General features: G+C 54.4%; 1 protein-coding gene across 1 annotated transcript in view; it reads left to right on the top strand.

Annotated features, from left to right (window-relative positions):
- The window catches only part of GTPBP2 (GTP binding protein 2), a 35,262-nt gene extending 22,367 nt beyond the window's left edge, over positions 1-12,895 (top strand). Inside the window, exons 2-12 of the mRNA XM_073564922.1 lie at positions 7,019-7,045; positions 7,146-7,330; positions 7,399-7,507; positions 7,669-7,866; positions 10,001-10,175; positions 10,366-10,585; positions 10,662-10,797; positions 10,876-10,934; positions 11,291-11,462; positions 11,529-11,693; positions 11,770-12,895. Coding sequence (XP_073421023.1) covers positions 7,019-7,045; positions 7,146-7,330; positions 7,399-7,507; positions 7,669-7,866; positions 10,001-10,175; positions 10,366-10,585; positions 10,662-10,797; positions 10,876-10,934; positions 11,291-11,462; positions 11,529-11,693; positions 11,770-11,934 — 1,611 coding nt within the window. The 3' untranslated portion in view covers positions 11,935-12,895. The remainder of the gene's footprint in view (positions 1-7,018; positions 7,046-7,145; positions 7,331-7,398; positions 7,508-7,668; positions 7,867-10,000; positions 10,176-10,365; positions 10,586-10,661; positions 10,798-10,875; positions 10,935-11,290; positions 11,463-11,528; positions 11,694-11,769) is intronic.
- The last annotated feature ends 173 nt before the right edge of the window (positions 12,896-13,068 follow it).

The following is a 13,068-nucleotide window of genomic DNA, read 5'->3' as shown; positions in this document are numbered from 1 at the left end:
TGGCCCCTGTATATAGTATATGGTCCTGTGTGTGTATAGTGCACGGCCCCCTGTATATAGTATATGGTCCTGTGTGTATAGTGCACGGCCCCCTGTATATAGTATATGGTCCTGTGTGTGTATAGTGCGCGGCCCCCTGTATATAGTACATGGTCCTGTGTGTGTATAGTGCGCGGCCCCCTGTATATAGTATATGGTCCTGTGTGTATAGTGCGCGGCCCCCTGTATATAGTATATGGTCCTGTGTGTGTACAGTGCACGGCCCCCTGTATATAGTATATGGTCCTGTGTGTATAGTGCGCGGCCCCCTGTATATAGTATATGGTCCTGTGTGTATATAGTGCACGGCCCCCTGTATATAGTATATGGTCCGGTGTGTATAGTGCGCGGCCCCCTGTATATGGTCCTGTGTGTATAGTGCGCGGCCCCCTGTATATAGTATATGGTCCTGTGTGTGTATAGTGCACGGCCCCCTGTATATAGTATATGGTCCTGTGTGTGTATAGTGCACGGCCCCCTGTATATAGTATATGGTCCTGTGTGTGTATAGTGCGCGGCCCCCTGTATATAGTATATGGTCCTGTGTGTGTATAGTGCGCGGCCCCCTGTATATAGTATATGGTCCTGTGTGTATAGTGCGCGGCCCCCTGTATATAGTATATGGTCCTGTGTGTATAGTGCGCGGCCCCCTGTATATAGTATATGGTCCTGTGTGTGTATAGTGCGCGGCCCCCTGTATATAGTATATGGTCCTGTGTGTATAGTGCGCGGCCCCCTGTATATAGTATATGGTCCTGTGTGTATAGTGCGCGGCCCCCTGTATATGGTCCTGTGTGTGTAGTGCGCGGCCCCCTGTATATAGTATATGGTCCTGTGTGTATAGTGCGCGGCCCCCTGTATATAGTATATGGTCCTGTGTGTATAGTGCGCGGCCCCCTGTATATAGTATATGGTCTTGTGTGTATAGTGCGCGGCCCCCTGTATATAGTATATGGTCCTGTGTGTGTATAGTGCACGGCCCCCTGTATATAGTATATGGTCCTGTGTGTGTATAGTGCACGGCCCCCTGTATATAGTATATGGTCCTGTGTGTATAGTGCGCGGCCCCCTGTATATAGTATATGGTCCTGTGTGTATAGTGCGCGGCCCCCTGTATATGGTCCTGTGTGTATAGTGCGCGGCCCCCTGTATATAGTATATGGTCCTGTGTGTGTATAGTGCACGGCCCCCTGTATATAGTATATGGTCCTGTGTGTGTATAGTGCGCGGCCCCCTGTATATAGTATATGGTCCTGTGTGTATAGTGCGCGGCCCCCTGTATATAGTATATGGTCCTGTGTGTATAGTGCGCGGCCCCCTGTATATGGTCCTGTGTGTATAGTGCGCGGCCCCCTGTATATAGTATATGGTCCTGTGTGTGTATAGTGCACGGCCCCCTGTATATAGTATATGGTCCTGTGTGTGTATAGTGCACGGCCCCCTGTATATAGTATATGGTCCTGTGTGTATAGTGCGCGGCCCCCTGTATATAGTATATGGTCCTGTGTGTATAGTGCGCGGCCCCCTGTATATGGTCCTGTGTGTATAGTGCGCGGCCCCCTGTATATAGTATATGGTCCTGTGTGTGTATAGTGCGCGGCCCCCTGTATATAGTATATGGTCCTGTGTGTATAGTGCGCGGCCCCCTGTATATAGTATATGGTCCGGTGTGTATAGTGCGCGGCCCCCTGTATATGGTCCTGTGTGTGTATAGTGCGCGGCCCCCTGTATATAGTATATGGTCCTGTGTGTGTATAGTGCACGGCCCCCTGTATATAGTATATGGTCCTGTGTGTGTATAGTGCACGGCCCCCTGTATATAGTATATGGTCCTGTGTGTGTATAGTGCGCGGCCCCCTGTATATAGTATATGGTCCTGTGTGTGTATAGTGCGCGGCCCCCTGTATATAGTATATGGTCCTGTGTGTATAGTGCGCGGCCCCCTGTATATAGTATATGGTCCTGTGTGTATAGTGCGCGGCCCCCTGTATATAGTATATGGTCCTGTGTGTGTATAGTGCGCGGCCCCCTGTATATAGTATATGGTCCTGTGTGTATAGTGCGCGGCCCCCTGTATATAGTATATGGTCCTGTGTGTATAGTGCGCGGCCCCCTGTATATAGTATATGGTCCTGTGTGTGTATAGTGCGCGGCCCCCTGTATATAGTATATGGTCCGGTGTGTGTATAGTGCGCGGCCCCCTGTATATAGTATATGGTCCGGTGTGTGTATAGTGCGCGGCCCCCTGTATATAGTATATGGTCCTGTGTGTATAGTGCACGGCCCCCTGTATATAGTATATGGTCCTGTGTGTATAGTGCGCGGCCCCCTGTATATAGTATATGGTCCTGTGTGTATAGTGCGCGGCCCCCTGTATATAGTATATGGTCCTGTGTGTGTATAGTGCGCGGCCCCCTGTATATAGTATATGGTCCGGTGTGTGTATAGTGCGCGGCCCCCTGTATATAGTATATGGTCCGGTGTGTGTATAGTGCGCGGCCCCCTGTATATAGTATATGGTCCGGTGTGTATAGTGCGCGGCCCCCTGTATATGGTCCTGTGTGTATAGTGCGCGGCCCCCTGTATATAGTATATGGTCCTGTGTGTGTATAGTGCACGGCCCCCTGTATATAGTATATGGTCCTGTGTGTGTATAGTGCACGGCCCCCTGTATATAGTATATGGTCCTGTGTGTGTATAGTGCGCGGCCCCCTGTATATAGTATATGGTCCTGTGTGTATAGTGCGCGGCCCCCTGTATATAGTATATGGTCCTGTGTGTGTATAGTGCGTGGCCCCCTGTATATAGTATATGGTCCTGTGTGTATAGTGCGTGGCCCCCTGTATATAGTATATGGTCCTGTGTGTATAGTGCGCGGCCCCCTGTATATAGTATATGGTCCTGTGTGTATAGTGCGTGGCCCCCTGTATATAGTATATGGTCCTGTGTGTGTATAGTGCGCGGCCCCCTGTATATAGTATATGGTCCTGTGTGTATAGTGCGTGGCCCCCTGTATATAGTATATGGTCCTGTGTGTATAGTGCGCGGCCCCCTGTATATAGTATATGGTCCTGTGTGTATAGTGCGCGGCCCCCTGTATATAGTATATGGTCCTGTGTGTGTGTAGTGCGTGGCCCCCTGTATATAGTATATGGTCCTGTGTGTATAGTGCGTGGCCCCCTGTATATGGTCCTGTGTGTATAGTGCGCGGCCCCCTGTATATAGTATATGGTCCTGTGTGTGTATAGTGCGTGGCCCCCTGTATATAGTACATGGTCCTGTGTGTGTATAGTGCACGGCCCCCTGTATATAGTATATGGTCCTGTGTGTATAGTGCGCGGCCCCCTGTATATAGTATATGGTCCTGTGTGTGTATAGTGCACGGCCCCCTGTATATAGTATATGGTCCGGTGTGTATAGTGCGCGGCCCCCTGTATATGGTCCTGTGTGTATAGTGCGTGGCCCCTGTATATAGTATATGGTCCTGTGTGTGTATAGTGCACGGCCCCCTGTATATAGTATATGGTCCTGTGTGTATAGTGCACGGCCCCCTGTATATAGTATATGGTCCTGTGTGTGTATAGTGCGCGGCCCCCTGTATATAGTACATGGTCCTGTGTGTGTATAGTGCGCGGCCCCCTGTATATAGTATATGGTCCTGTGTGTGTATAGTGCGCGGCCCCCTGTATATAGTATATGGTCCTGTGTGTGTACAGTGCACGGCCCCCTGTATATAGTATATGGTCCTGTGTGTATAGTGCGCGGCCCCCTGTATATAGTATATGGTCCTGTGTGTATATAGTGCACGGCCCCCTGTATATAGTATATGGTCCGGTGTGTATAGTGCGCGGCCCCCTGTATATGGTCCTGTGTGTATAGTGCGCGGCCCCCTGTATATAGTATATGGTCCTGTGTGTGTATAGTGCACGGCCCCCTGTATATAGTATATGGTCCTGTGTGTGTATAGTGCACGGCCCCCTGTATATAGTATATGGTCCTGTGTGTGTATAGTGCGCGGCCCCCTGTATATAGTATATGGTCCTGTGTGTGTATAGTGCGCGGCCCCCTGTATATAGTATATGGTCCTGTGTGTATAGTGCGCGGCCCCCTGTATATAGTATATGGTCCTGTGTGTATAGTGCGCGGCCCCCTGTATATAGTATATGGTCCTGTGTGTGTATAGTGCGCGGCCCCCTGTATATAGTATATGGTCCTGTGTGTATAGTGCGCGGCCCCCTGTATATAGTATATGGTCCTGTGTGTATAGTGCGCGGCCCCCTGTATATGGTCCTGTGTGTGTAGTGCGCGGCCCCCTGTATATAGTATATGGTCCTGTGTGTATAGTGCGCGGCCCCCTGTATATAGTATATGGTCCTGTGTGTATAGTGCGCGGCCCCCTGTATATAGTATATGGTCTTGTGTGTATAGTGCGCGGCCCCCTGTATATAGTATATGGTCCTGTGTGTGTATAGTGCACGGCCCCCTGTATATAGTATATGGTCCTGTGTGTGTATAGTGCACGGCCCCCTGTATATAGTATATGGTCCTGTGTGTATAGTGCGCGGCCCCCTGTATATAGTATATGGTCCTGTGTGTATAGTGCGCGGCCCCCTGTATATGGTCCTGTGTGTATAGTGCGCGGCCCCCTGTATATAGTATATGGTCCTGTGTGTGTATAGTGCACGGCCCCCTGTATATAGTATATGGTCCTGTGTGTGTATAGTGCGCGGCCCCCTGTATATAGTATATGGTCCTGTGTGTATAGTGCGCGGCCCCCTGTATATAGTATATGGTCCTGTGTGTATAGTGCGCGGCCCCCTGTATATGGTCCTGTGTGTATAGTGCGCGGCCCCCTGTATATAGTATATGGTCCTGTGTGTGTATAGTGCACGGCCCCCTGTATATAGTATATGGTCCTGTGTGTGTATAGTGCACGGCCCCCTGTATATAGTATATGGTCCTGTGTGTATAGTGCGCGGCCCCCTGTATATAGTATATGGTCCTGTGTGTATAGTGCGCGGCCCCCTGTATATGGTCCTGTGTGTATAGTGCGCGGCCCCCTGTATATAGTATATGGTCCTGTGTGTGTATAGTGCGCGGCCCCCTGTATATAGTATATGGTCCTGTGTGTATAGTGCGCGGCCCCCTGTATATAGTATATGGTCCGGTGTGTATAGTGCGCGGCCCCCTGTATATGGTCCTGTGTGTGTATAGTGCGCGGCCCCCTGTATATAGTATATGGTCCTGTGTGTGTATAGTGCACGGCCCCCTGTATATAGTATATGGTCCTGTGTGTGTATAGTGCACGGCCCCCTGTATATAGTATATGGTCCTGTGTGTGTATAGTGCGCGGCCCCCTGTATATAGTATATGGTCCTGTGTGTGTATAGTGCGCGGCCCCCTGTATATAGTATATGGTCCTGTGTGTATAGTGCGCGGCCCCCTGTATATAGTATATGGTCCTGTGTGTATAGTGCGCGGCCCCCTGTATATAGTATATGGTCCTGTGTGTGTATAGTGCGCGGCCCCCTGTATATAGTATATGGTCCTGTGTGTATAGTGCGCGGCCCCCTGTATATAGTATATGGTCCTGTGTGTATAGTGCGCGGCCCCCTGTATATAGTATATGGTCCTGTGTGTGTATAGTGCGCGGCCCCCTGTATATAGTATATGGTCCGGTGTGTGTATAGTGCGCGGCCCCCTGTATATAGTATATGGTCCGGTGTGTGTATAGTGCGCGGCCCCCTGTATATAGTATATGGTCCTGTGTGTATAGTGCGCGGCCCCCTGTATATAGTATATGGTCCTGTGTGTATAGTGCGCGGCCCCCTGTATATAGTATATGGTCCTGTGTGTATAGTGCGCGGCCCCCTGTATATAGTATATGGTCCTGTGTGTGTATAGTGCGCGGCCCCCTGTATATAGTATATGGTCCGGTGTGTGTATAGTGCGCGGCCCCCTGTATATAGTATATGGTCCGGTGTGTGTATAGTGCGCGGCCCCCTGTATATAGTATATGGTCCGGTGTGTGTATAGTGCGCGGCCCCCTGTATATAGTATATGGTCCTGTGTGTATAGTGCGCGGCCCCCTGTATATAGTATATGGTCCTGTGTGTATAGTGCGCGGCCCCCTGTATATAGTATATGGTCCTGTGTGTACAGTGCACGGCCCCCTGTATATAGTATATGGTCCTGTGTGTATAGGGCGCGGCCCCTGTATATAGTATATGGTCCTTTGTGTGTATAGTGCGCGGCCCCCTGTATATAGTATATGGTCCTGTGTGTATAGTGCGCGGCCCCCTGTATATAGTATATGGTCCTGTGTGTGTACAGTGCACGGCCCCCTGTATATAGTATATGGTCCTGTGTGTATAGTGCGCGGCCCCCTGTATATAGTATATGGTCCTGTGTGTGTATAGTGCACGGCCCCCTGTATATAGTATATGGTCCGGTGTGTATAGTGCGCGGCCCCCCTACTATGTAGTTATCTCCCCCCTCATACTTCATGTTCTGCCCTCGGTTGTTTACTCCCTGTGTTTTTTTTCTCGGCTGATGTTATTCCTGGACCCGTCTCCATCCGCAGCTTTATATAGAGCGAGGAATGTTCCACTTTGTCGGACAGTGGGGGGGATACTCATGACAGCCCCACACCTATATTATACTGCTGGGAGAATAGCTACATTATAACGGGGGTGATAGGGGCATATACCCATATTATATCGGGACCCAGGGCCGAGTGTACGCGGGTAACAGTAGGCATGGGGGGGGCTGTACATTTGGGTGCTGTATTGGGGAGTGTTCTGAGCAGGTAATTGTAGGGTGCCTCCTCTGGCTGTACGCTCCTTCTCCCTCTTCCCCCTCCTGCTCCTCCTCATCCCTCTTGCCCCACCTCTTCCTCCCGCCACACCCTTCCCTGTACTTTCCCGCTGTAGATACAGTGTATACACTGTGACTGATGTGTCATCTGATCTTGTTACAGGCGGAGGAGGGGAACATAGAATACAAGGTGAGTGGCGACCTGATGCCCCATGTACTGATGTCACTGCGGGACCTTTCCCCCCGGCGTCACCGATGTCCGCCCTGATCCTGTCCCCCATCTCTCGCAGCTGAAGCTGGTGAACCCCTCCCAGTATCGCTTCGAGCACCTGGTGACGCAGATGAAGTGGCGGCTTCAGGAGGGACGCGGCGAGGCTGTCTATCAGATCGGCGTGGAGGACAATGGTCTCCTGGTGGGGCTATCTGAGGAGGAGATGCGGGCATCCCTGCACACGCTGCATCGGATGGCAGAGAAGTATGGCGGCCTCCTTAGGTGTGCCGCATGCCGCCACCTCGTATCTGACCTGTCGCCTCTTTGTGCAGGGTCGGCGCGGACATCACGGTGCTGCGAGAGCGCGAGGTGGATTACGACAGCGACTCTCCCAGGAAGATAACGGAAGTTCTGATCCGCAAAGTCCCGGACAACCAGCAGGTAGCGCCTGGTGAGGTGGGAGTGGGGTGCCTACCAGGCGCTCTTCCTTACTCTGACCGAGACCAAACCCCCTTGTCTTGGAGCCACTGTCACCCCGATCCTCCATTCTTAACCCACCTAAATTGAAGAGGCGTTGCTATTTCATTATTTTTTGTCCTCAGTTTCTAGATTTGCGCGTCGCTGTCTTGGGAAATGTGGATTCTGGAAAGTCAACTCTCCTGGGCGTCCTTACACAGGGGGAACTGGACAACGGCCGTGGCCGCGCCAGACTCAACCTCTTCCGCCACTTACATGAAATCCAGTCTGGGCGCACGTCCAGCATCAGCTTCGAGATCCTTGGGTTCAATAGCAAAGGGGAGGTGAGGAGGTCGGAGTGATGTCAGGGGGATATTGGTGTGGGTAAATGGAGGCAGTGGGACCATACGAGGGTTGGATGTCGAGACAATGACGAGGATGGGTTGGAAGGATAACTAGGCAAGAATTGGGATATGAGATGGGATAAAGGAAGGACAAGACTAGGGGTGGGTGTTAGGACGATGACTGTGGATGGGTCGGAGGGATGACTAATGAAGACGGGACGTTGATGCGGGAGTGTCAGGTCGGGACGTTGACTGGGTGGATGTGGGGTGGGAGGATGGGGATGATGGAAGTACAATGGGGTTGGGGGTGTTGATGCAGGGGGTTGACGTGGGGGAGGACGCTTTGGTACGATGAAGAGGGGGGGATGTGGTGGGGTTGGGCGATGATGAGCGAAGGTGTGGGTCGTGACGGGGGTATAACGAAGGAAGACTGGGGATGTGAGGTGATGGGACTAGTGGGTGTATGTGTGTGGGGGACGCGGGGGGATATCGGGTTGATGACTGGGGAGAAGTCGTGGGGGGACTAGTGAGGATGGGTTAAATGAAGAACGAGAGGATGGGGGACTGGTGGGGACGTGGGGGATGGGATGAAGGCAGGACAATGGAGTATGGTTTGGGACGGGATGTTGACTGGGGCAGTAGGGGGACCTTTATGATTGTTGGGGGAGACTGGTAGGGACAATGAAGAGGGCAGATGTGGTGGGGTTGGGCGATGATGGGGGACATGGGGTGGGATGATGGTGTGGGTGGGGTGATGGGTAGGAACAATTAAGAGGGGGATGTGGTGGGGTTGGGTTTTGATGGGGGATGATGAGCGAAGGTGTGGGCTGTGCCGGGGGTGTGAGGTGCAGGGACAAGAGGGTGTACAGATGGATGGGTGTCGGGGGAGACTTGTGAAGACTGGGTACATGGGGGATTTGTTGAAGGAAGGATGAGGGTTGAGTTGGGAACGTTTTTGTGGGGGGGTGTTGGTCAGGATCTTGATGCGGGGGGTCGGGACGTTTATTGGGGGGGGACATGGGATGAAGGGGAATTTGTGGGGTGGGATGTTGATAAGGTGTGTGTGTGTGTGTGTGTGTGTATATACGGAATGAGGGTGGGTACATGGGGGAGGTGGACCGGATGAGAGGTGGATGTCGGGACAATGACGGGAGGACTAGTGAAGATGAGGTACATGGGGAATGGGATGAAGGGGGATGTGGGGGTTGGGATGTTGACAAGGGGTGTGTGTGTATGTAGACACACACACACACACACACACACACACACACACACACACACGGGACGAGGGTGGGTACATGGGGGAGGTGGATGTCGGGACAATGACGGGGGATGACTAGTGATGAGGTACATGGGGGATGGGATTAAGGAAGGATGAGGGGCGGGGGACATTGACGCGGAGGGTGTCAGGTCGAGACGTTGCTTGACGGGGGGGTGAGTTGGGATTTTGACTGGGGGATGGGATGAAGGAAGGACAAGGGAGTGGGGTTTGGCACTTTGACGAGGGGTCGGGAAGAGGACTCTGGGGGGGACTGGCAGGGACGATGAAGGGGGAGGATGTGGTAGGGTTGGGCGGTGGGGTGGGAACAATGACAAGGGGGTTGGGATGGTGACGAGGGGGAGTGTGTGGTGGGTAATTGGTTGGGGTGAAAAGGGAAGAGGGGGCAAGTGGGCTGGGAACAGTGATGGAGACTTGGGGGGGATCAGGGTGATGACTAAAAGGGATGTGGGGTGAGGGTCGAGACGTTTAGAGGGACATAGTGGGGGTTAGGCCCATTGGGGGGACATAGTTTAGGACGATGATGAAAGGGCACATGGGAAGTGGAACGTGTCGGGGTGATGATTAAGAGGGGGCACTTGGTGTGGGATGATTATGAGGGGGCAAGTGGGGGGGTCAGGGTGACTGAGGGAAAGGATGGGGGGCAGATGTGTATGAGGCGGGTGATGGTGGGGAGAGTGGTGTGAGTTCGGGGTGCTTAAGGATGATGGGGCTGAGATGATGATCAGGTTATGGGCAATGATGGGGAGAGGGTAGTGATCAGGGGCATTGAGGGGGTGTGGCTCCAGTCGATCGCAGCACTCTGAGTAGATGAGCTGGGGACGGTGGTACTCAGCCGCTCTGTCTTTGTGGCAGGTTGTGAATTACAGCGAGTCTCGCACGGCGGAGCAGATCTGTGAAAGTGCGTCCAAAATGATCACATTCATTGACCTCGCTGGTCACCACAAGTACTTGAAGACGACCATCTTCGGCCTCACCAGCTACTGTCCAGACTTTGCCATGCTGGTGGTGAGCGCCAATACAGGGATCGGTAAGAGTCCTGCAGCCTGGCTGTCGGGGGCGGGTGGGACCTCCACGCTGGTAGGCGGCTTGGAATGACGCCCCCTGGTCCCTTCTTTGCTCCGCTCCCTATTATCACATCCACTTGATTAGTTTTGGGTTGCAGTAACTTGTGGGGCGTTGTGCATGAACAGCGCAGTCATGTCTCCTCCTCTCCGCAGCAGGGACCACGCGGGAGCACCTGGGACTGGCCATGGCTCTGAAGGTGCCTTTCTTCTTGGTGGTCAGTAAGGTGGACCTCTGCTCCCCAGCCACAGTGGAGAGGACACTGCGGCAGCTGGAGCGAACCCTTAAACAGCCCGGCTGTAACAAGGTGCCTTTCATGGTGCGTTCTGAGGACGACGCAGTCACCGCCGCGCAGCAGTTTGCCCAGTCACCAAAGTAAGAAATGGGGGTAAGTAGTGTCCTCCCTCTGCTCGAGGGATCCCCCGCCTGACCCCATCTTCTCTGTCCCTAGTATCACCCCGATCTTCGCCATCTCCAGCGTCTCCGGAGAGTCTCTAGATCTGCTGAAGGTTTTCCTGAATATTTTACCTCCACTCACAAACAGCCGCGAGCAGGAGGAGCTGATGCAGCAGCTGCCGGAGTTCCAGGTGAGCAGCGCCTCCCGGTGCTGATCGTGGGGAGCGCAGGATGTGGCAGCATTGTAAGAGGTCTGTATCTCTTCACAGGTGGATGAGATCTACACTGTGCCAGAAGTGGGGACGGTGGTGGGAGGAACACTGTACAGGTGAGCGCTGGATCATGGAGGGGTATAATATGCCGCACAGTATGCAGCCTCGCAGCAGAGACCGAGACCCCTGGTGTCTGCCCCGATCTCGCATATGCAGGAAGGGTTGTAACGTCACCTTATTTGATCTGTTCATGGCTTCCCTTTCACTTGTGTCCATCTGTAGACTGAAGGGAACGCGCACGCCTACTTAGCATAGACGTGAGGGAGCGTGCCCGTGTCATGCCTTGTAGGTGCAGTTTTCCTGTCATTCGGGGTCCACAAGTGACAGCAGCGTGGTCCATGCTGGTCCCAGTATAAGTAGTACTGGGCAGAACGCTGGCGGCTTGTGATCTGGAGTTGTCTTGTCTCCACAGTGGGGTGTGCAAGGAAGGCGAGCGCCTAGTGGTCGGGCCCACCGATGGAGGAGGCTTCCTTCCTCTCAAAGTGTGCAGCATCCAGAGAAACCGCTCCACCTGCCGCGTGTTACGGGCAGGACAAGCTGCGACCCTCGCCCTGGGGGCATTTAACCGCTCCCTGCTGCGGAAGGTGAGTGCCTCCTGCGGCTGCCCGGTCCTGCTGGGGGTTGATGCTGAGAGTTGTTCCCTGATGCAGGGGATGGTGCTGGTGAGTCCAGAGATGTTGCCCACAGTGTGCTGGGTGTTTGAAGCGGAGATCGTCCTCCTGTTCCACGCCACTTCCTGCCGTCGCGGGGTGCAGGTCACCGTCCACGTGGGGAATGTCAGGCAGACGGCAGTGCTGGAGCACATACATGGCAAGGTGAGCAGGGTGGAACCTTTGTAGGGCGGATGGTGACAGAGGGGGGATGGATGATGATGATCTCCGCACCTTACAGGAGGAGCTGAGGACGGGGGAGAAGGCCGTTGTCCGCTTCCGTTTCATCAAACATCCGGAGTATCTGAAGCTCGGCACAAAGCTGCTCTTCCGTGAGGGAGTCACCAAGGGCATCGGACACGTGTGCAGCCTGCAGGTCATTGTAGCAGAGCCCTGCGCCCTCTGACCCCTGCCCATTGTTCCTGGTGCTCAGGAGCCACAGATAAGACCGCGGTGACCCTGCCGTTCCTGGCGCCTCTATAAACTGCTCCGCTGAGGCTTTTTTACGATATTTTAGCCCCTTTTTTTACATTTAATTTTATAAAGACACTGGGCTACTTCCTCGTCCCTTCGTATGAAGGGATTCTGGGCCTGAGGGCAGCGTACCAGGCTGCAATACCAGCGGCGTCCTGCTGCCAGCGCTGAGGTCTGCCGCACATTCTGCACAATGGGCTCATTAAACGAGGTAACGGTGGCCGTGGCTGCAGAGCGAGGACTGTAAAGACCAGACGCTCTGGAGCATGGACTGTGACGTTATGCTTTGCCGCAGAGCGCGGGCCGAGGAACCGCGACCGACCGTTCTGCCGCAGAGCGCGGGCCGGGGAGCCGCGACCGACCGTTCTGCCGCAGAGCGCGGGCCGGGGAGCCGCGACCGACCGTTCTGCCGCAGAGCGTGGGCCGGGGAGCCGCGACCGACCGTTCTGCCGCAGAGCGCGGGAGCCGCGACCGACCGTTCTGCCGCAGAGCGCGGGCCGGGGAGCCGCGACCGACCGTTCTGCCGCAGAGCGCGGGCCGGGGAGCCGCGACCGACCGTTCTGCCGCAGAGCGCGGGCCGGGGAGCCGCGACCGACCGTTCTGCCGCAGAGCGCGGGCCGGGGAGCCGCGACCGACCGTTCTGCCGCAGAGCGCGGGCCGGGGAGCCGCGACCGACCGTTCTGCCGCAGAGCGCGGGCCGGGGAGCCGCGACCGACCGTTCTGCCGCAGAGCGCGGGCCGGGGAGCCGCGACCGATCGTTCTGCCGCAGAGCGCGGGCCGAGGAGCCGCGACCGATCGTTCTGCCGCAGAGCTGCAACCGTCCTAACTGCTGCTGCTCTTGTGTGAAGTTTATCATGTTGCACGTTTTGTACAGAATAAAAAGTTTTGCTGCAGTGGCCGGTGCCGCTCCACTGTAGTGTGGGGGCAGAAGTGCATGTACAACAGACGATGAAGAGGATGGCGCCCTTGCCAGACCGAGTCCAGCAGACACAGCGCTTATCATTCTTAATGTAGCGGAGCTGGAGTCACCGCTCAGCTGCAGCCTCAGACAATGGCGGCTGCACTC

The sequence above is a fragment of the Dendrobates tinctorius genome, unplaced genomic scaffold (genome assembly GCF_039654945.1).
Source record: "Dendrobates tinctorius isolate UK_male_01 unplaced genomic scaffold, ASM3965494v1 ptg000501l, whole genome shotgun sequence".
In the NCBI taxonomy this organism is placed as follows: Eukaryota; Metazoa; Chordata; class Amphibia; order Anura; family Dendrobatidae; genus Dendrobates; species Dendrobates tinctorius.
Note: the sequence above shows the minus strand (reverse complement) of the source record. Positions and strands in the feature narration are given on the sequence as shown.